General features: G+C 47.5%; 2 protein-coding genes across 10 annotated transcripts in view; one reads left to right on the top strand and one right to left on the bottom strand.

The window, feature by feature from the left end:
• The window catches only part of CSMD2 (CUB and Sushi multiple domains 2), a 541275-nt gene that overhangs the window by 280707 nt on the left and 238112 nt on the right, over nt 1-22456 (bottom strand). The window lies entirely within an intron of this gene.
• On the top strand, nt 13767-14354 carry HMGB4 (high mobility group box 4; the record flags this gene model as incomplete). The annotated part of the gene is made up of 1 exon (XM_084873817.1): nt 13767-14354. One exon carries the CDS (start codon nt 13767-13769, stop codon nt 14352-14354), a length of 588 nt encoding a protein of 195 aa, XP_084729943.1.

Here is a 22456-nt window from a genome sequence, read left to right as displayed (position 1 = left end):
TAAAATTTTACTCTGAATTTCCAATCCTCAGAGTAAAATACCTCACTATGGCCTGAGGCCTTAAAAATGACATGTGCCTTCCCTCTCCTGTCTCCCCCTCTCTTCATCCTTTTATTCTTTATGACCAGCTACACGATCTCCTTGCTGTTCAAAACTGGCCAGGCCTGATTCTGACCTCAGGGCCTTTGCACTTGTCATTCCCTCGGTCTGCTACCTGGCTCTTCTCTCAGACCTCCACCTGGCTCACTCCCTCACTTCCTTTGAGCCTTTGATCAAATGTCACTTTATTAGTAAAGCCTTCCTGGTCTGACTCCCACCTGCCTGCCCTCCCTGAATGTACACACACACACACACACACACACACACACACACATTCTCCAGCACAATAGAAGAACTAATGTGAACTGAAGCACACAGACTGTTTTTTTTTTGTGCTTTTCTGCTTTTTTTTTTTTTTTTTTAAATATTTTATTGAATTTTTACAGAGAGGAAGGGAGAGGGATAGAGAGCTAGAAACATCGATGAGAGAGAAACATTGACCAGCTGCCTCCTGCACACCCCCTACCAGGGATGTGCCCTCAACCAATGTACATGCCCTTGACAGGAATCGAACCTGGGACCCTTCAGTCCGCGGACCGACGCTCTAGCCACTGAGCCAAACCAGTTTTGGCTATGCTTTTCTGCTTTTGCACTTGCTTTATATGCCATTTTCCACTGTACCACCTGGCTGCACAGAGAAGTTAGATAAGTTGCTTAAGATCGCACAGTTACTAACTAGCAGAGGTGGGATTCAAACCCAGGCCATCACACTCAGAGCTTATGCACTCAGACATAACATGCAGGCATGAAGGAAGGCAGTGGGATAGTTTAGGGTGAATTCCATTCTGTTCCTGTTGTTCCCCTCCCTCCAGCATCCTCTTTAATTTTGCTCCTCCCTTAGAACCATAATTAAAGGAGAGAAACACAAAGAGAGATCCTCCCTTTCAAACCTTTCTGTCCACATTAATTTCACTATGGGGGGCCTGGGGAATTCCAAGTTCACCCAGGAAATTGCTATTGCGCTACAACATAAAATGTATTTAAGCAATTACACTCCATTTTTTTTCCTTTTTGGTAAATTGACTTCCGTTAAATGGGGCTTCATTAATGGAATCTGGCTTGGGAGAATTAAAAAAAAAATCACTCCCTTTAATGCATGTAGCTGATTATGGGAAAAGTGGCTTTGAGTTCCTCTGCAGAAAGCTCCAAGCTCTTCTCTTGGTGATAAGAGAGCTCAGAGCAGACTTCGTGGGAAGCATTTCTTCTTAAGAAGCTTCCCCTACAGTCAGCATGTTGGGGTGTTGAGAGCCTCCTTCCCAAGATGACAGTGACTCTGCAAGGGACCGAGGGGGAGCAGTGTCAGGAGATCTTGGTGTAAATCTCATCCCTGAAAACTGACATTCTCGGGAGAACATTTGTTCATTCACAGATTCGCCAAGCATACTCGTACTCAAGGCACTGTATGTGCCACTGGGTGCGACTCCCTAGATATGGGGAGTCCCTGCTAGGCCTATAACCTACAGGATTTAACTGCCATGTCCCTTTCTCTCTGCAGCCCCCAATCTCAGTGAATATAGCGTTTGGCTTCTGTGCTCTTAAAACAGCGGCCACCAACCTTTAGGACCTCAAGGACCACCTGTTGGTGACTACTGTCCTAGAACACCCCCGTGGGTTTTATGTCTTTACTAATTTATGTGCATTGCTTGGATCTGATTCAGAGCTGAAGCATCTCTGTGTCCCAGGGCCAACCATAAACAGCTCTCCATTTCCAAGGCTGGCTGGGAAGAACATGAAATACAGCAAGTATTCACCACCCTATCCCCACTCTCAAGCTCCCTTTCCTTCCCACCTGTGCTCCTCTCTGGGGGATGAAAAGGACAGCAGGATGCAGCTGAAAATCCTTCTAGAAATGTCCTGGTGAAGAGCCACTGGCTCCAGGATTAAGTCCAAACTTTTTCATGCCTTCCTTCTCCAAGGACACCCTCTTCGACTCTAGCTACTTTCGTGTCTCCATGCCTTTGCATATGCTATTCTCTGTATACCTGGAATGCCCTTCTTGTTGTCTCACCTGACTACCCGGGGGGGGGGGGGGAGTAATCACTCATCCATGAACCTAAGGAAGTGCCTCCTGTCCCCCACCTTTCCCTTCCCCTGTCCCCACCAGAGGGGCAGTTCCCTCCAGTGTCCCCTTTGCACCATGCACAAGCCCCTGCAATTGTACTGGGCCCATCAAATCATGATCATCTTTTGACTTGTCCATCTCTCTTGTCTAGAAGGTAAACTCCCAAAGAGCAGGGACAGATCTTCTTTCTCTTGGTATATTCACCAACACAACACAGTTCCTGACACACCGGACAAATCACTTCCACAGAACAGGAGTTGGCCAACTACAGCATGCTGGCTGTTTTAAATAAAGTTTTATTGGATCACAACCATACTCATCTATTTACATACTATCTGCTTTCATGCTACAATGTCAGAGTTAAGTAGTTGTGACAGAAAATATAACCTACAAAGCCAAAATATTTATCTTGCCATTTATAAAAAGATTTTATTGACACTTACCATAGAGGCCTTTCTGCTGATATAGTTGGTTGGTAAAAAACAAACAAACATTTTTCTATGTAGTGAATAATAAAAGAATGCACACATAGCTTAAACATGTCATGATATAAAATACTTGAACGTACATTTTACTTGCCAATCCACTTAATGCAGGACCAAGGCCTTTCCTTTAACTTAATTCTCTGCATTGCCTATCTTGCATAAACTACTCCCATAATGTAGCATTCATCATTTCCAATTTTGCTACAGCTCGTCCAGTCAGACACTTATTGAACACCTATGTTGTGCCAGGCACTGGGGACGTGGTGGTGAACAAGACAGACCTGGTCTCTGTCCCAATGGAACTGACTCCGTGGGTACAGCTGCCTCGCTCACACACACCTAACATTTAGGAAGCAATTCATTCCAGAGCTTTCCCTTCATGGAGCCATTCCAAAGCATTCAATTTAGTTTCCATAGATGCAACTATATTTCCTTTCACACTCATATTTCATCAGTTTATGTGATGTTTAATTTAAATCACATAATTACAATAACAAGTATGACTGGCACGAGAGAGTTGGCAACAAACCCATCTGATTCTCAGAAAGAGCAAGACTCAGCTGGTGGGAGCAGGGAGTGCAGAGGCATTGGCAGTGGGGGTGGGAGACGGCCTGCAGGCAGCTGGGCTGACAGCACCACAGGCACTGGTCAGGAAGATCTATTGAGGCCAGTGGGAGGGCCAGTTACTCCAGGCAGCTGCTTTGGTGGAGATAGTTAAGCATACACATGCATTTGAAAGAATGAATGAATGAATGAATGAATGAATGAATGAACGAACGAACAAACAAACGAACGGATGAAGGAACAAATGGCATTCTCTTGTTTTCAATAGTGGGGCACTTTTCCTAATTTGTGATCAGGAGAGAGGAAACCAGCTAGCCTTAAAATCTTTTTGAGAAAGGCTTCAGAAGTCTCCTAGGTCTAATGCCCAGCTATGTATGAATCCTAAATACAGCTTTCTTGGCAAAAGGTCGAAAGTGATCTGTTTTCAATACCTCCAGTGATCAAGAATTCACCTCCTTGCCAAATACTCCCTGCTCACTTTGATCCACACCCACACCTTTTCTAGCTATTTCCTGCTTATCCTTCAAGGGTCACCTTTCAGCCAATGGCTCCAAGAAGTTGGCTTCTTCCACATACCTCTGGACTCCTTGCCCTTTCCCTACCATAGTGCTTGGCTCAACAGAGTCATTCAGGGGTCTGCCTCACCCACCAAATTGTGAATTCCCTGAAGATAGGAGCTGTTTCTTTCTTGTTCAGTTCTTTCCTTAGTACCTTGCAGAGTGCATGATACAAAGAAAAGGCACAGTAAATATCACTCACTAGAAGGAGGAACCCTTGAATGAATGAACACATGAATGCGATCTTGCTGGTGGAAGCAGATGGCATATATAGGGCAAAGCCGGGGTCAGGTGAGCCTGGAGGCAGCAGGTAGGGCCTTGAAGGTTATGCTGGGTTTCCTCTGGGTTTCCCAGGAAGACATCCCTTGGTCCCAATCCCTTGGTTCCTCAGCCCTGGCTGTGCTCCTCATTCACGTAGCAGCTGCTAGTATCTTTTGGGGAGACCCTTCTCATGTTGACATATCCCCAATATAGCGCCAGTGGAGTTTGGTAATAAATGTGAGCAAATGTTTCTTCTTCCCCAGCAGCAACTCAATAAACTCAACAAATTATCAGGGCTCTTCCCTGTGCAGCTAATTGTCAGCTCCAGGGAACCCACACCAACTAACTACATCAGCCAACTAACTCCATCAGGTAAATGCGGTTCCCTTTGATGCACTGCACCCTGGAGGCATGCGTGTGAGCCTGGGAGAGCTGAGGGACAGGGATCCTATCCTGGCTGTGTTTGCTGTCAGGAGGGATGAGGATGCCATTACTGATGTCCTGGAGATGTCACATTGAGAAGGTCTGGGAGTGGCTTGGGGTGTCAGTTCCTTCCATTTCCAGCTCAGCAGCTCACCAGTGGGGCTGCTGGGTAAGGCATTACCTGACTTTGTGAGAGGCTGTGTCCATGATGCTGAAGTGAACAGAATGGGTTGGGTCTGGTGCCAGGTGGATCTCCTACGACTTCTCCTACAACTCAGCCAACTCTTTCCTTTTCTGTCTCCAGGTCTCAATCGGGTACTTCCATTCTTTGTGCTCGAAGCCTTAGAACAGTGGTTCTCAATCTTTCTAATGCCGTGACCCTTTAATACAGTTCATATTGTGGTGACCCCCAACCATAAAATTATTATTATTATTATTATTATATTTAATTTTATTATTTTATTGATTTTTTACAGAGAGGAAGAGAGAGGGATAGAGTTAGAAACATCGATGAGAGAGGGGATGTGCCCGCAACCAAGGTACATGCTCTTGACCGGAATCGAACCCGGGACCCTTCAGTCCGCAGGCCGATGCTCTATCCACTGAGCCAAACCGGTTTTGGCCATAAAATTATTTTAATTGCTGCTTCATAACTGTAATTTTGCTAGTTATGAATCATAATGTAAATATGTGTTTTTCCGATGGTCTTAGGCAACTCTGCTAGCAGTTCTCAATCTGTGTGTTGCCTAAGACCATCAGAAAACACAGATATTTATATTACGATTTATAACAGTAGCAAAATTACAGCTATGAAGTAGCAACAAAAATAATTTTATGGTTGGAGTCACCACAACATGAGGAACTGTATTAAAAGGTTTCGGCATTAGAAAGGTTGAGAACCACTGCCTTAGAAGATCAGTCTCCCTCTGCCTCAACCCACAGCTCCTAAAACCCTAAGGGCAGAGCTAATGGCACTGGGGGGTGGGGGTAGGGTGAGCATGTGACCCAGGGCCAATCAGCCACTGGGACTGTGCCTGCACGAGATCTGCAAACACGGAGTCCCAACATCATTTCTTCTACTTCTCCTTCATTCTTATATACTGTCCTGTGCCTTGTACATTCATCCTCCTCTAGGTCCTCTCCAATCTGGGACAGAATCTAAGGGCAATCTCAGCCCCGACCAGCTGCTGAGACCTCAGCTGCCCATTCCCTGCACCTGATCTCTGTTACTACAGATTAGACCTGAGATCCAGCCTGGCGACCTAATGGTCCCCATGCCCAGAGACATTAGGTCAAGGGAGAAAGGGAAGGAGGGAGGCTTGGCCCTCTTTTTGGTTGGCCCTGGGACACGGAAAGGTAGTTGGCCCTGGGACATTACCTCTATCAGGCATGGCCCAGGAACGGGTGCAGGCCTCAGGAGCCTGGAGACCAAGTCAAGCTACACTTCACATGGCCCTTCCCTTTCCTGGCTCAGTTTCTGCCAAGGAAGAAAGGTCACCTGTCTGGTTCATTACCTTTCATGTTCCCCTACTCAGAAGCAACAGGTTTAAGAAGATCAAGGGTCAAGGGCTGGGCCTCTGGAATCTGACAGTCCTGCATTTGAACCTGGGTTCCACTGTTTACCAGCTGTGTTAAGGGGGGCCTGTGCCATAGCTCCTGAGTCTCAGTTTCCTCACTGTGCAGAACCACCATGCCGGTGGATATAGCGTGTCCAGGACTGTGCCAGACACACAGTGGGCACCTCACAGATGTGAACTCTTTTCCTCCCTTGCTTAGGTCTGAGAAGAAAGACGATACCATCTCATCGGCCGTAAACCCTATTCTCCAGAGCAGTGGTTGCCAACCTTTGGACCTCACAGACCACCAGTGGTCTGTGGACCACTGGTTGGTAACTGGTGCTCCAGAGCAGAAGTAAGGACAATTGTATCCCCTCTAGTGACAGAACAGAGCAAGGGTGAAAGGACAGGGCACTCTGTGGCACCCAGAGTGGCCGATACCCTTGGGAGCCACCTTCCCTTTCTCCCTTGTGTAGCTCTGGCCTGGTCTCCACCAGCTCCTGCTTACTCAGCTGGCCATCTTCTGCCTGTTCACTGTCAGAATGATTCAGAGAAGGAACCTTCCCACTTCCTAGGAGGGTGACAGTGTATGCCCCGCAGAGGCCTCTGGGATTACATTTGGATACTACTTCTCACCCAGAGGAAATGCTTAGACATAACTTATTTAGGAGCCTCCCATGCCAGCCTTTGCTTGCCACTTGACTGCCATTGTGAGTTTGAGCATCATTCATGCTCCCTCTCTCCCTCCAGAAAGCAGCCAGCCAGCTCCGCCTGAGGCTGGCAGCTCTGACAGAAATCCTGGCCGAAATCCTGATCCAATCAGTCTGGAATTGAAGAGAAATTATTGGCTGCTGTGGCCAGCCCATAGGAAGAGCAGGGCGGTGGCTGGGATGACTAGACCCAGGGATGTGGCTGCCATAGGCTGCCTTCTCAGCACCCCATCTCTCTTGTGCTCTGTCTGCTGGCTCCCTTCTCTCCACTGCAAATGCTGGCTGCTCAAGGCTGGAGCTATGCCCACCCTTAGGAGCTCCATGAGTCACTCTCTTCCTCCATTCCCTGAAAGAAGAGGACTTCTTTCTTTGGTTCCAACTCAAAAAGGGTCACACGAGGCCTTTGCTTAATCTGGTTGGGAGATGTGCCATGGCATCTACTGGAACCCTAGGACTGGTTTGGGGACAGTTCTTCAAAAGAAGAAATATGCCCAAGAGATGGGAGGGGTCCTAAGCAGACAAAAATCAAAGACACCCACTATGGCTCAGAGAAGCAGGGGTTTGGACTCTGTGATGCAAGGGAGTGGCTTTGTCAAGGCCACTGGGAAGCAGGCAGGGCTCACTATGGGGTCTTCTCCCTTTTGCTGGTCTTGGTCTAGATCTCCTCCCTTTTTGCTGCATCCTGCCAGAGGAAAGCAGACATGCCTGGCCCACCATGCCGATCCCCTTTCCTGTCCAGCTGTCCGCTAGTCCGTGGGTCTAGGTGCTGGCACCTCCGCCAGCTCTGGTCAGCATCTGTCCTTAGGAGTGGATGCAGGCTCCATGTACACCTCCACAGAGGCTGCTGTGGTGCAATGGGCTGTCCAGGTCAATCTACCTGCTGGACTCCAGGCATTCTGTCTACCGGGATCGCCTGACCAGATCCATCTGGAATGAGCATCAGCCCAGATGAGAAAGTCTCGTCTGAATCCCTGAAGTCTGGAGATTCAGACACAACATCCTCCTGCCTGACTTCTTCCTGCCAGACTTGGCCTTGATGCTTCTCGGCTTCCCCCTTTCCCTGACCCCAGCCAAGGCAGTCTCTAGACTCCCAGGCGAGGCTGACCTCATGGCCTCAGGAGTCAAACCAACCTGAACGTGAAGGCCTGTCTCCGCTTAACCTCTCTGTTTAGGCTTCCAAAGTGATAAACTTAAAGCATCATCATCATTTTTATTCAAATGGCACGGTCACATCTGATTGAGTGACAGTGCCTGGCATGAGGTCAGAACCAAGGAAGCCTAAGTGTACTATTTTTGACCCTGTCTTCCTCACCAGTTTGGCTTCTAGGAAATTTCAGATTCCTCTCTCTAGTACCACCTTCCTTTCTAAGACCTGTCCAACCCTTAGAGCCTGCTCCTCACAGGTCACCATAAATCAGCCACACTGCTTTAGGAAGTCACAGCTATTTATTGAGGGGTGTGTGTGTGTGTGTGTGTGTGTGTGTAAATGAATGATAAATAAGTGAGTGAATTAATTAATTGGTAAGCAAATGAGTGAATTGGTGACATAATGGGTTAGCCAGTGAGTGAAGAAGAGTGTGTGACATTGAATAGATCATGCTCCCTGCCCCTTAACTAATCCAATAAACATGGGTGTAAATATTTCATCTCTATTAACACAAACAGGGTTGAAGATAGCACAGGAAAAGTTACAGACCACCAGTTAGACGAGAAAAATACTGTGTTTGCTTTCCATGGCCGCTTTAATAAATTACTACAAACTTCGTGGCTTGAAACAACACAAGATTTGTTATCTTACAATTCTGGGGCTCAGAAGTCCAAAATGGGTATCACTGGGCCACGGTCAAAGTGTCGGCAGGGCCGCAGAGCCCTCTGGGAGCTGTAGGGAAAAATCCATTTGCTTGCCTTTCCCAGCGTCTGAGCAGCCTTGTTTCTTGGCTTGTGGTCTTTTCATCTTCAAAGCCAGCAGGGCAACACCTTAAATCTCTTTTAGACTCCGTCCCTCTGCAACTGTCATCACATCTCCATCCCTAACGCTGACACTCCTGCTTCCTCTGACAGGGACCCAGGAAATGACATCAAGCCCACCTGGATAACCTAGGATAATCTCCCATCTCAAAATCCTTAACATAACCCGTCTGCAGAGTTCCTTTTGCTGTGCAAGTTAACGTTCACAGACGTTGGGGTCTTGGTGGAGTCATTCTTCCGGCCACAGGTACCTTGTTCGGAGGGCCCACACAGCCACTGATTCCCAGCCCACAGGTGGAGGAGCTGCAGGAGGGGGTGGAGGAAGCATCAAACCATTTATTCCATTCCTGTCTGTGCCTGGTCCTTTTGCTCTTGTTGTTGCTGTGGCCTGAGCACTGGGATTTTTTAAAGCTTCTCAGGTGCTTCCAGCATGCCCCCATATTTGAGAAACACTGCAACAAAGATCTGCCCAGAGTGTAGGTTACTGTGATCGAGTTTAAAATCTGCCCTGTGTGTCCTGAAAGCGAAGGGTCCAGAGCAGACTGTCTTACCCTAGGTGCACAGTACTTTCAGATGGGGAAATGTTTTTTTTTGTTTGTCTGTTTTGTTTTTAAAGTCCTCACTGAGGATGTTTTTATTGATTTTCAAGAGAAAGAGAGAGAGACATTGATGTGATAGAGAAACATTGATTGGTTGCTTCTCATACACACCCTGACCCTGAATTAAATCCTCAATCCAGTTATGTGTCCTGACTGGGAGTCGAACCTGCAACCTTTTGATGTATACAAGATGATGCTCCAACCAACTTAGCCACACTGACCAGGGCTGGGGAGATAAAACAAAACAAAACAAAACAAAAAAAAACACAACAAAACAAACAAACAAACAAACACCCAAAACTTCATATTTTGAAATGAGAACTGAGTTGCAAAATTAGTACAGAAATTTCCTTCAAGCAGCTTTCCTTAATATTAGCAACTTATATAACCATGGTTCGTGTATCAAAACTAAGAAATCAACATTGCTACAGAACCATCAGCTCCATTTGGACACTTTATCCAGATCTGTCCAGCTTGTCCATTACTTCCCTCTTTTGTTCCACGACCCAGTCCAGCATTTCTCAGTGCATTCAGTAATCACATCTCCTGAGTCTCCTTAATTCCCATTTCTCATGCTTTTATTGTTTTCTCAAGACCATGACGCTTTTGGAGAATATTGGTCAAGTATTTTCTAGAATGTTCATAACTTTGGTTTGTCTAATATTTTCTCATAATTAGACCAGGGTTTATGGATTTGAAGGGGGAATCACAGAGAGGGGAGCTGCCCTTGTTAATGACATCACAGAAAGGGCGGCTGTGATATCAACATGGCTTGATGTTCACCTCCATTGTAAAGATAGGATCTTTTTCCATATTCCATTTATTAGAAGCAGGTCCCTAATCCAGCCCACACTGCAGGAGACTGGGAGTGTCAGGGGCGTCTATTATTTCAGTGAGTTAATCCCTGCTTTTATCATCACTTCAAAGCCTTGCCCAGAGAAGGATGTAATGAGCTGGACTTGCCCAGAATTACTCAGCCTGGTAAGTGGTAAAGCTAGAATCTGAACTTATGTTTCTCTGGCTCCAAAGGTCACGTTCTGATTTTCATTTCATTTTATCACCAAGTACAGGGGAGCTCCCTCCAAGTTTGCCTAAGACAGAATTTTTTCAAACTAATTGAGGAGTCATGAGACCAGTCTGTGGGTCGTATTTTAAATAACAAAATAAAATAGAGGAAGATTATAACAGAATAGAATAGAAAATGGAGGTTTCGAAAAACTTTTGTTTCTGTCAGGTTTGTGCTTAGAGACATGTATCTTTAAGAAGAAAAAAATAGCACCCCATCCCATTACACAGGGCTCTTATGAGGACTAAATGAACTGATATAGGCAAAGTGCTTAGAACAGAAGATGACACAAATTAGGCATTATGTAAATATTATTATTATGAGGTATGCATGTGCATAAATAAATGGGTCATGATGTAAAATGGATGTGGATGGCAGCTGTTTTTGCAAAGTTTTATTGGGACACGGCTGCCCTCATTCATTACATATTATCTATAGCTATTTTTGAGCTATAATGGCAGAGTTGAGAACTTGCAATGGAAACTGTGTGGCCTGTAAAACCTAAACTATTTACTGCCTGGCCCTGCCTAGATGTCATCTCGCGATACAAGGATATGAGACGCTGCTTCCTGGGCCTGGTGGTCTTGTCCTGCCACTGTCCTGGCAGGCACTCCTGCCCATGCAGACCATGCCAGACAATGTGACTGCTCTGTTCTTGGGTTTCCAGAAGCTCAATACCCTCCTACCTGGATTGATGTCCACACTTTATCCACCTCACGGCTGTTCATAGTGGATGGCACTGATCAGGGCCCCAGCAGAAACAGATGGCCACTCAAATTAGATGTTTAATTAGTGTGTTTAATAAAGAGGCTGTTCACAAAGGAAAGAGCAAGGTGTGGGAAAGACACAAGGGACAGCCAGTCCTCCGAGGCTAGTTAAAGCAGAGATCCTACCACCTCGGCAGGCGGGGGCAAGGAGAGGGGCAGCTCCTAAACCTGGAAGGGGTCAGTCATGTAGAGAGGACGCTTTAAGGAGAGGTGTTCGGTCCAGGGACTGAGAGCCAGCTCCACCTGAGCCCCCAGGAGGGAGCCAGGAGAGTGAATGCCTTGACCTCACCTCCTCCCTCCATCTCCTGTTGGGGTCTCCACTGGCCAAACAAATGGAAGTCAGAGGACACAGGATTCATTTATGTGGTCCATATGGGTCAGAGAGCAGAGTTCAGAGGTAAGTAAGGGGCTCTGGAGGGGCAGACCTCAGACACCAGCACACACAGCACTGCTTTAAAAAGCAGGGGGCGTTACCTTCTGGAAGCTTTAGACAAAGGACCCTCGACCCCTGCTTCATCCCTCCATGTTAGGGATGTGACCCGACCAACCAAGAACTGCCATAGCTTCTATGCTTTTATATGTTTTCTTCCTAGATCTGGTGGGCTAAATGGTTATCATTGGTTTCATCTTCCTGGATCTTAACTTTGTGAGAGGGTGAAGGTCATAAATAGAGGCCCAGAAGAGAGGCCCAGATAAGCTGCAGGTTGTTCTGTAAGTCTGGCAGAGTCTATTAGTACGCAGGACGGTTAACCCCCCCCCCCCCCCCCCCGCCTTCTTCCTCACAGCCCACCCTTTTTCCTCAGGAAGAAGTTGTGTCCCATTCATCTCTGAAGCCCAGCTCGAGTCTACCATACAGGTGAGCCAACCTCTGGTTTCTTGGGAGAAAAAACTGGAGTGGAAAAGCTAATTGGGTTGACAAATGTCCTCAGAGTAATCGTTCTCAGGACCAGCCCCTCTCTCCCCTACCCTAGCCCAGACATCCTCAGCTGGCATCTGGTATCTCAGAGGCCCCCAAATCCAGCCACAGAACTATAGCATGTCAGCTGGAGGGCCCGTTCTGGCCAGTCCACCACACTGATTTTATTTTTATTTATTTATTTTTTAAAAAATATTTTATTGATTTTGTACAGAGAGGAAGGGAGAGAGATAGAGAGTTAGAAACATCGATGAGAGAGAGTCATCGATCACCTGCCTCTTGCACATCCCCTACTGGGGATATGCCCGCAACCAAGGTACATGCCCTTGACTGAATCGAACCCGGGACCCTTCAGTCCCCAAGCCGACGCTCTATCCATTGAACCAAACCGGTCTCGGCCACCACACTGATTTTATAGATGAGAAATCATAGGCTCACAGCGAGAAAAGGGGCTGGCTTAGGTGGCCCTTGGCAGAGCTGGGCTAGAATTCAAGACTGGGTCTCTCATCGGTTTCCATCCTTCTTTCACACAAGATGGAAAATGAAGTAAATCTTGGAGCCCTGGGAATGGACTTGGCAAAAATCCTAAATGCAGTCTAGTTTTAGGCAAGTTTCTCTGGACCCTTAGCCCTCACAGGAGCAGTTAGTTTTCTATCAATGGGAGGAAGCAAGGCCTGAGTGGGGTAAATGAGCCCAAATCCACACTCCCACCTACTCCGGGCTGTTTTACCTTAAACAGGTTAATTTTTATGTTAATGAGGCTCGATTTTCGAGTCATATTAATTCCATTATCATACAAGCAAGTACCCCTTGGTGACTAAAGGTCAATCAATGACACCTGAACTTCTCTTTTTCTTCCAGTTGGCAGTCTGGTGGGATATTTGCGAGTGCTTTTACAAAAGGCCAGAGACCAACTTATTTGAATGTAGCTGTTAGACCTGGGTCTTCTAACCCCAAGAAGTGGGGAACCCTGAGTCCAAGGATTAGATCTCAAATGCAATTAGCAAAATGCCAAGGTTCTCCTCTCTTCTCTCCTCCCCCCTCCCTCAAAAATCTTCAGAGGAAGAAGAATTTAGACTTACAACCCAAGTGCTCAGGTTTTAAATCAGACAACTCTGTCCTGACAGGAAGCGAGTCAGGGCTGTGACTCCTGATTATTTTTAGAGTTACTACTAAACTCTGTGCGGTGTGAGCTGCCACTGTTCCAGGCAAACAGAAAGACTTCCCATTTTATCACCACAGCCCTGGGGCCATCCACCTCCCCGTGTCCCTTACTTCCAGCCTGACTTTGGAAGGGATGACATGGCATCTCGTCAACATTAGGGCGAGGAAGGCAGAATCCTATGGTTGGTTGCTGCGTCTGAGGAACCGGAGCTGAGCAAAGCTGCTGCCTCCAGGAAGCCAGGGAGACATATTCTGGGGGAAGGAGCTACTCCATAGCTTTCTCCAGAAAAACCGTTAGGTTTCATGAGAAGCAAGAAAAATTGACCATCGCGTAGCCAACCAATGACAGTCCCTCTATGCAAATGCCAAGAGTGGCCAGCTTGTGGATGACGTCACAAGCTCCTCCTATGACCTAATAATGCCCCTACCACTGAAAAGGCCGGCCCCTGACTGCAGCTCTTACAGAGAGGACAATTCACCATAAGCAGAGCACCTTCTAGATTGCTCCTGGAGTGTGGGGACAAAAGTCTCTGCTGTCCAAGTTACTGAATCCAGAAAAACATGATCTGATGAACATGGCAAAAGAAATCCAGCTAAGGCCCAAGGTTAATGTCTCTTCTTACATCCACTTCTTACTGAATTACAGAAACAAGTTTAAGGAGCAGCAGCCAAATACCTTCCTTGGCTTTAAAGAGTTCTCTAGAAAGTGCTCGGAAAAATGGAAGTCCATCTCCAAGCACGAAAAGTCCAAGTACGAAGCCCTGGCCAAGCTCGACAAAGCCCGATACCAGGAAGAGATGATGAATTACGTTGGCAAGAAGAAAAAGCGGAGAAAGCGGGACCCACTCGCACCCAGGCGGCCTCCATCATCCTTCCTACTCTTCTGCCAAGACCACTACGCCCAGCTGAAGAGGGAGAATCCCACCTGGTCCGTCGTGCAGGTGGCTAAGGCCTCAGGGAAGCTGTGGGCTGCGAAACCGGACATGGAGAAGCAGCTGTACGAAGAGAGAGCCGCTATTCTGAGAGCTAAGTACTACGAGGAACTGAAAATCTACCGCGAGCAACGCATTGCCAGGAAGAATCTCAAACGGTTGGCGAGGAAACCATGCAGGGGGTATGGGCAGGCTGGGGCCCATCAAGCTGGTGGCTCCAAATAGAAATAAAGGCCATTCAACCGTGCTGCCTGTCCCTGGTCTCGTGTGTGGCGTTAGAGTGGCTGTGGCTGCTGCTTTGGAGAACTGAGTAGCGTGGTAGGGTTTGGAAACTGATCTGGGGAGGGGACAGCATTGAGAGATGTGGCAACAGTGGCCAAAGGTGAGTGGTTGGCACTTACAGGACTTCATTTGGGCAGGGAAGAGGGTGTGTGTGAGTCTCTAGGTATTAAGACGCTAGAAGTCATGAAGGTAGGAGTCTCCAGTTCCAATTAGTTATCCATGGCTCAGGGTCATGGCCCGACTCAAGGCTAGGTATATGTACAGTCCCGCCAGCTTCCTCACCAGGAGGTCAGAAGCCTGGAGTAAATGATGTAACACATGCAAAAGTATCTGCCATACCCTGAATTCAGAACTGGTCCTGCACCATACACCACAGCACGGTAAGGCTTGGATACCATTAGCAGCCAAGATGAAGCTCCAGCGGTGGCCCCTGTCCTAGTCAGGATAAAGCTCGGGGCTGATTTTACAAAAACAGCTGCCTGATTGTGCCCCAGGTCCTAGAAGTTGGAGAAAACCCTGTTGATATTTTGGGGGCACCCACCCATTTTTCTGTGGCTATAAGCACAGCATACAGAGAACAGAGATGGGCTGCCTGTATCACCACATGGCATCCATTCCTTTTCCTCTTGCTCATGGCACCCTGATTCAACCCAACCAAGGTTTGATGAAATGGAATTACCCTGGCCTCAGTGATTGGTTCAGTGATGAGCATGGGACCCACATTGGTCCAATCAGAGCGGGTCAACGGACTGGTCCTAGGAGTCCTAGGGGAGGAGGCAGCTGGGGGCTGATGACAGTCATTGCTCATTCTCAGGCTTAACTTGTCACTGAAGAAGGCCACATTTCAGTTTTTCCTTAAGATGGTTTGACTTAGGTTTTCTGCCACTTAAAAGGAGTCAAAACAGGTAATCTTAGACAACAATTTTTTTCAGGCAACAATATCCTGTGGGCAGCATTTCATACCAATCAATATAGATTCACATGGGATATTTTAAAATGGCTCTCAACTTCTTGACATCAAATAGACTGGGCCTACCAGCAAGCCTGCTTTTTCGTCACCAGGCTATGCATGCTACAGACTTCCCTAGTCCCACCTCCAACCCTTAGTCCATGATGGGCTTGTTTAAACTTTTACTTTCAAAAGAGAAAAATATGTATTTTGAAAAGTCTTTCAGAACTGGGTGAACCTTGAAGAGGAGAGGTAATATGGTGTCATTTAGAAATTCAGAGTCTAATATCAGGCAGGAATCCTGGATTATGTAGGACTTCAGTGTTAGAGCCTGTGCTGGGTGCCAGGAAGTCCAACAGGGACTACTGTTAGGTTCCTGCTCGGTGAGAATGTTCCCTCTGATGAGAATGGAGAATGTGGGCATAATCCACAGCGCTGCAATGCAGGATGAGGAAAGTGAAGACTGCACAACACGCTGGGGCAGGATGTGTACCACCCACCAAGGCAACCACCGAAGTCTTCCAGGAGGAAGCAGCTTTATGCTACTTGGCAACCTTGCCCTCATGCTGGCAAGGTTCCCGTTCCCATTCCCCACAGCTGCTGTTCCAACTTGGCTTCCCTCCAGCCCAACATCCACTCACTCAAGAGACACCCACATTTTCTGCTTCACTGAGCAAACAGACATAACCAGACATAAGTGTTCTCAGTTTTCTTCTTTCACAACATGCAACCACACCCATCCTTTCCTCCTGGTCTCATGGGAGAGCTATAACCGTCTGTCTATCCCCTTCCTTTCCCCCATCAGGCCTTGCTCTTCACTATAAAGATGCTGAACCTCAGCTTCTAAGTTTGCACAGATTAGCTTGGTGTCACAACACAAGTGGTTCCCATCTTAAACTTCACAGGACCTTGGGCAAGTTCCCAATCCTCTGTGTCCCGGGTTTCTCATCTATGCAATGTGGTAACGCCTGCCTTACAGATAGTTTTAGTGAGTAAATGATGTAACACATGCCAAAGTATCTGCCATAGCCCTTAGCACATAATAGGGACTGTGGTGAACACCCTCTAGGCTTGCCCATGGGTCCCCTTCCCCACACCCCACTGTACGATCCCCTCCCATTAACCGTGGGTAGAATCTGTGACTTGCTTCTTACCAATAGAGTAAGGCAAGGAGGATGGGATGCGACTTCCATGGTTATGTGATGATACACAAAACTCCATCTGGTTGGTTGATTTGCTCTGGGGATCCACCTTGCTGGTTTGACAAAGTAAGCTTTCAATCTGGGGACGCCCATGTGGCAAGGGACAGTGGGAAGTTTCAGGAGATGAGGTGGCCTCAGACCAATAACCAGCAAAAAACTGAAGGTCTCAGTCCTACAACTACAGGAACTACAGCAACTCCACGAGTGGGGAAGTAGGTCCTTCCTCAGCTAAGCCCCAGAGGACGACTCGGCTCAGGCTGACACCGTGATTTCAGCCCTGTGAGACCTCAAGCAATGGACCAGCTAAGCTGTAACTGGATTCCTGATCCCCCAGAAAACAGTGAGATAATAAATGTGTGCTATTTGAGGTCAGTAAGCTTGGGGTCATTTGTTACCCAGCAATAGATAACTAATACAATACTCAATAGATGCCGTCTTCCTTAAAATTCTAGAAGAGACTGTCTTTAACGGTATTTCTCCTTCCAGTCTCCACCCTACCTGTTTAATTTCCTCTCCTTTGATACCAATTGCTTGAAGTTAGAAGAGCCCGCCCCGGTGCTCATTCGATCCTGACTTGAACTACTTGGTAATGTTTCTAGTTGCGTTGTCTTGTTTCCAGCCTGACCTGTGGGCTCTTGGTGGGCGCGGCTGCGTGTTACAGCACATATCTCTCTGGGAAGAGCCCCCTACACAGCGGGCCCCAGGCCTCATGCCACCCCTTTCTGGTTTCCTGTGTGATAAATTATGTCAATATGGGTGGCCAAGTCAGCGTTTTGACAACCATTTGCAGCGCCCCTGCTGAAAAATAACTCCATTAACATTTCTTTATGAAAAAGCCAACAGGAGGCTGGGAATCTGGCTTGTAATGACTCTAATGTAATGACATGGAAGGGGGAGGCAGGGCAGGGCTACGAGAAGGGAGGAGCCTATGCTTAAGATAATGGGTGGCAGGAAAAGCAGGTGGAAACTCTGGCGTGGTGCCTGCATTCCAGACCTGCTCCACTGGCCCAGGTGACCCTCCCCGTGAGAGGAGGAACGCAGGGTCTTTGGGCCCATCACCCTCTGGCTATTGGCGAAAACACTCCACTGTGCTCCTAGAGCCTTTTCCTGTGCCCATTAACTCATTCATCTATTCATTTATTCAACAAATATTTATGTGAATGTTAGGCCTGCAAAAGACCAGGAACTGTTCTGATGCCATGGATACAGCAAGGTCCCTGATCTCTTACGTTCCAGTGAAGGGGAGACAAAGATCTAAGTCAACAAACACACCAGATCATTTTTTGAAGGTGTCAAATGTTCTGAAGAAAATAAGCCAGGGCAGTGAGCTTGACAGTGATATGTGGGGCTGCTGGCACCTTAAATGGGTGGTCAGAGATGACATATGGGTTTGGATTTAGAGGACAAGAAGGCGCCAGGCATATCAGGGTCTGAGGAAAGAGTTCTTCAAGCAGCAGGACAGCAAGTGCAAAGGTCCTGAGGCAGGAGCAAGCTTGGCATATTGAAGGGATGTCTGAAGGTGTGAGTGTGTTGGTGAGATGAGGCTGGAGAGGGGCAGGCGTTATCAAGTTTGTTTGGAAATCTAAGTGCAATCGGGGAGCCGCAGAGCATGAAGAGCCATATGCTTCCATCCATAACTTCCAGTTAGTGGTCACTCTAACATTGAGTGTTCAGAGACTATCAAATGCCCACAAGGGGATAATAGTCCCTCCACAGTCTGTGAGAGAAACAGGTGTGACTAGCAAATACCAAATCTGTGACATTTTTCCCTTTTGGAGAGGAAACTTTACCTGGCATTCCTTGTAGCAGCTGTAAGCTAAAAATCTACTATGGAACTTCTCTTAAGTTTCATTTTCCAGGAATAGGAGTAGGGGGATGGGGGGAGGTGGGCACAGCTGGCAGAATGTTCCAGGGGAACATTTCTTCCTGGGCCTCCTATTTCCGTGTGGAACAGCTACCACTAGACCAGTGGGTCTCAGCTTTGATCTGTATTAGAATCACCTCTGCGCTCAGTAAAACACCGGTGTGGGCCCATGCCTAGTTAGATTCAATGTTTCCGGAAATCGCACCTAAACTTTGTATTTCTAAAAGCTCCCATGTGGTCCTGAGGCTCCCACTCCCAGGACCACAGAGGAATTCTCTCCCCCTTGCAGCCTGGATGTTCACTCCCAAGAGGTAGCCTGGCTCAGGTGCATGGTGAATCGGGAGGAGGCGTGACCATGCTCTTCTTTCTCCTTCCCCCACCCCCACTGTGGAGTGTGTGCAGGTCTGCTCTCCACCCGGTTCATCAGTAGTAAAGGTGACAGGCTGATCCTCATCTGTCTTTCTCCCATACCTGCCAGTTAATTATAAACTCACAGGGGAAGCAATATATTTATTTACTGGGGTTCCCTCAAATCCCAACAGCGAAGTTGATCCCAGTGGCAAACAATCAGTTAGTGTTGGGGCACACAGCAACACTGGGATCTTATAGCTGATCTCAGACTCCACTAATGGCTGAAGACCAGGTCCATGGAGATGGTGAGGTCACAAAGGCAATGGCACCCTTTAGTCCTGGCCTGCACCTCTCATCACACTCCCACAAGCAGTACCTACAGGTGTGCAGGAGAAGAAGTGAAATGTCTGGGGTGTCACTGTAAATGAAGGTCTGGTGTGCAAGAAGTGTCCCATGATTTAAAGGATGGTTTAAAGAAGGTGAGGCCAACACATAAAACACAGCTGAACTTTGAGGAAGAGCATAGCCACAGATCCTGAGGGGCCGTGTGACCCCAAAGACTGGCTTTGACCTCTGGGTCGGGTCCGCAGTGATACAGTGAGTGTGCACTTGTGTGGCCATCCCCTTGTGACAGTTTCCTCTCAACAGTTCTCCCATCCATCACTCTCTTTCCAATTGTTCCTCTGCTCTGGCTACTGAGTAATGTTTCCAGACTCCTCCCCTTCGACAGTGAAAGGTTTCCATGGTTGCCATCACCTATGGGAGTCTGACATGGCACAATCAGGCCACTGCTGCCTCTTCAGTTGCACTATCCCCCACACTCAGCTTCTGACATGGCTCCCGGGGATCCCCAATTCCTGGTACTCACACCCTTGTGCAATTCCTTCAAGTGAGGGCTGGACCTAGGGACTTACTTTTAATAGTCAGGTTAGGGCAAAAGTGACAGGAGGTCTCTTCTTCAGAAGTGACTAAATTATAAAAGACTCTGACTCTCCCTTCCTTGCTTGCTCGCTCTAAGCAATCTGACATGCCGAGAGCGGCCCTATGGAGAGGCTCCTGTGGCAAGGAGCTGAGAGGGTGGCTTCTGATCAGTGCCCAGCGAAGAACACAGGCCGTCAGCCTAAGTGTCTGCAAGGAACTGCTTCTCACCAACGGCCATGAGTGAGTGTGGAGTGGGTCACTATCCACATTCAAGGACATCTATACTGCAACTGTGACAGCCCACCTAAGTGTGCCCGATTGCTGACCCACAGAAAGGAACATAGTTGTTGTTTCATGCCAAACTTAGGTTTGGGGTAATTTTTAAAAAATATATAGTTTATTGATTTTTTTACAGAGAGGACGAGAAAGGGAGAGAGCCAGAAACATCCATGAGAGAGAAAGATCAATCAGCTGCCTCCTGCACACCCTCTACTGGAGATGTGCCCTCAACCAAGGTACCTGCCCTTGACCAGAATCGAACCCGGGACCCTTGAGTTCGCTGACGCTCTATCCACTGAACCAAACCGGTCAGGACGGTTTGGGGTAATTTGTAACAAACCAAAAGAGATCATGAATGCACATGCTGGTATCAAGAGAAGGATAATGTCCAGAAAAATATCTAAAAAGGTGGGATGCTTTGGAGCTGGGCAGTGGGAGAGGCTGGGGAGTTCTGAGGAGCTCATCAGAGAAATCCAGATTTTAAGGATGCTGTCAGAGAGGGCTCCGAGGACAGGAGAAGCAGGTTATTGGACATTGGGAGAGGGGACCTTACTATGTGGTCACAGGAAGCTAGTGACACTGCTGTCTGCAGTTATTTGGAAGGCAGAGCATATACCTATTAAACTTAGTGACCCAGCTAAGGTCATGTCCAAGCTAAGTGTGGATGGTACTGTCAGGTTCCTTCTTGCTGGTTATGTTAGAAGAGATACAATACGAGGGAAAGACTGTTAAATAAAAGGACCCAGGACTTGCTAGTTTTGAATATCCTCAGTCTCCCAAGATAGCAAAAAGTGCTAAAAACTTTTTAAAAGGGTTTTGAGCACTATCAGGAAAAGGTGGACTGGAGATAAGGCCGAGGCTGTGACTGCAGCCTCTGGTTAAGAGCTGGGGCAGATTGAGGGGATCAGAGTCTCACTTAGTCACACAAAGGCCCTTTAAAGAGATTAGGGGGCCTCACAAAGCCTAGGTCAAACAGCAGGGCCTCTGGGGAGCCTGAGAGCACTGTCCCCTGGCCGTCCCAACAGAGGCCCGAGGTAGACAGGGATTCAGTTCAGAGAAATCTGTGGGTGTGGCTTTTGTGTGAGTGAATCTCTACGAGATGTCTAGGAGACCCACAAAGTTTTTAAGAAAACCTGTTATCGGAAGAAATATCGTGGGCTTGGCCTGACAGGGACAGGGACAGCACAAAGAAAAAGGTTGGGGGACAGACACCCAGACCTGGCAGTAGGAAGCTGACTGAGGAAAAGTCATGGAAAAAGAAGGATGACTCAGAGGGAGGAACCAAGAGCTCAGAAGGTGGAGCTAAGAGTCAGAGAAAATTACTTCTAGATTTAAAAAAAAAAAAAAAAAAAAAAAAAAATCTAGCAGTATTTTCCCTGGGTGGATTTCAGAATTGTAATGGATCAAAGACACCTTTATGCCCCATATACCCCATATCTCCCTCCTCCTCCTCCCTTGAGTAGGACATTTGTAGCCATTGCCCTAGGCCTATCCCAGCCCTGTGCATATAGGGCACGTGGGGCATATAACTTCTCTTTAGTTTCACAGACCTACCGATCTGGAGGAACACTATTCTAGTACCTGTACTTAAGGAACATACGCAAGACCCTCATCCACACCTGAACCTGATTCTATGATAGGATGAGAATTTGGGGGACCCTGGGAAGGGATTACTGTGTTTTGCATGGTGAAGGGACATTTATCATTGGGGGCCCGAGGGCAGTAGTGGTAAACATCTTCAGAAATGATCTTTATATCCTGATATTCATGCCCTTGTACGCCCTCCCCTGCCCTTGTGTGTGGGCTGGATTTAGTGACTTGCTTCTCACAAAAAGGATACAGCACAAGTGATGAGCTACCACTCTGAGATTAGGTTATACATACAAGACTGTGATTCTTGTCTGTCTCTCTGGCTTGCTCTGCTGAAGTGAACAGCCCTGTTGAAAGCCGCCCTGTGGAAAAGAGCTAGTCAACAGCACCGAGGAGCTCAGCCCTTCAGACAATCATGTGAGTGAGCTTGGAGCAAGTCTTTCCCCCGAGTTTGGCTCTGAGACGAGTGCAGCCCTGACAGACATCCTGATTGCAGCCTTGTGAGAAACCCTAGGCCAGAGAACCCCGCTAAGCTACACCCAGACTCCTATCACAGAAAATGTAAGATAATCAATGTTTTGAGCCATTTGTTTTGGAGGAATTTATTACAAACAATAGATACCTTATAAGGTTCTGTTATACGGAAACACCATATTCTAAAACTCCTCAGGGCCTTTGCACATGCTACTCCGTGCTGGGATCAAATTTCCTACCTTTTAGGTTTGCTCAACTTCCATCTGTCCTACAGGACTCAGGTCAGGTGTCCCTTCCTCCAGGAAGCCCTCTCTCACCCTCCCACCCGCTCTCTGTGTTTCCAGGAAACATCGCCTCCCACTGAATATCACATTCTAACTATGGTTTATGCAGGGGTCTTCAAACTACGGCCCGC

Source organism: Pipistrellus hanaki (genome assembly GCF_964339955.1).
Source record: "Pipistrellus hanaki genome assembly, chromosome: 2".
Lineage (NCBI taxonomy): Eukaryota > Metazoa > Chordata > Mammalia > Chiroptera > Vespertilionidae > Pipistrellus > Pipistrellus hanaki.
The sequence above is the reverse complement of the archived record's forward strand: the minus strand, read 5'-3'. Positions and strand labels throughout refer to the sequence as shown.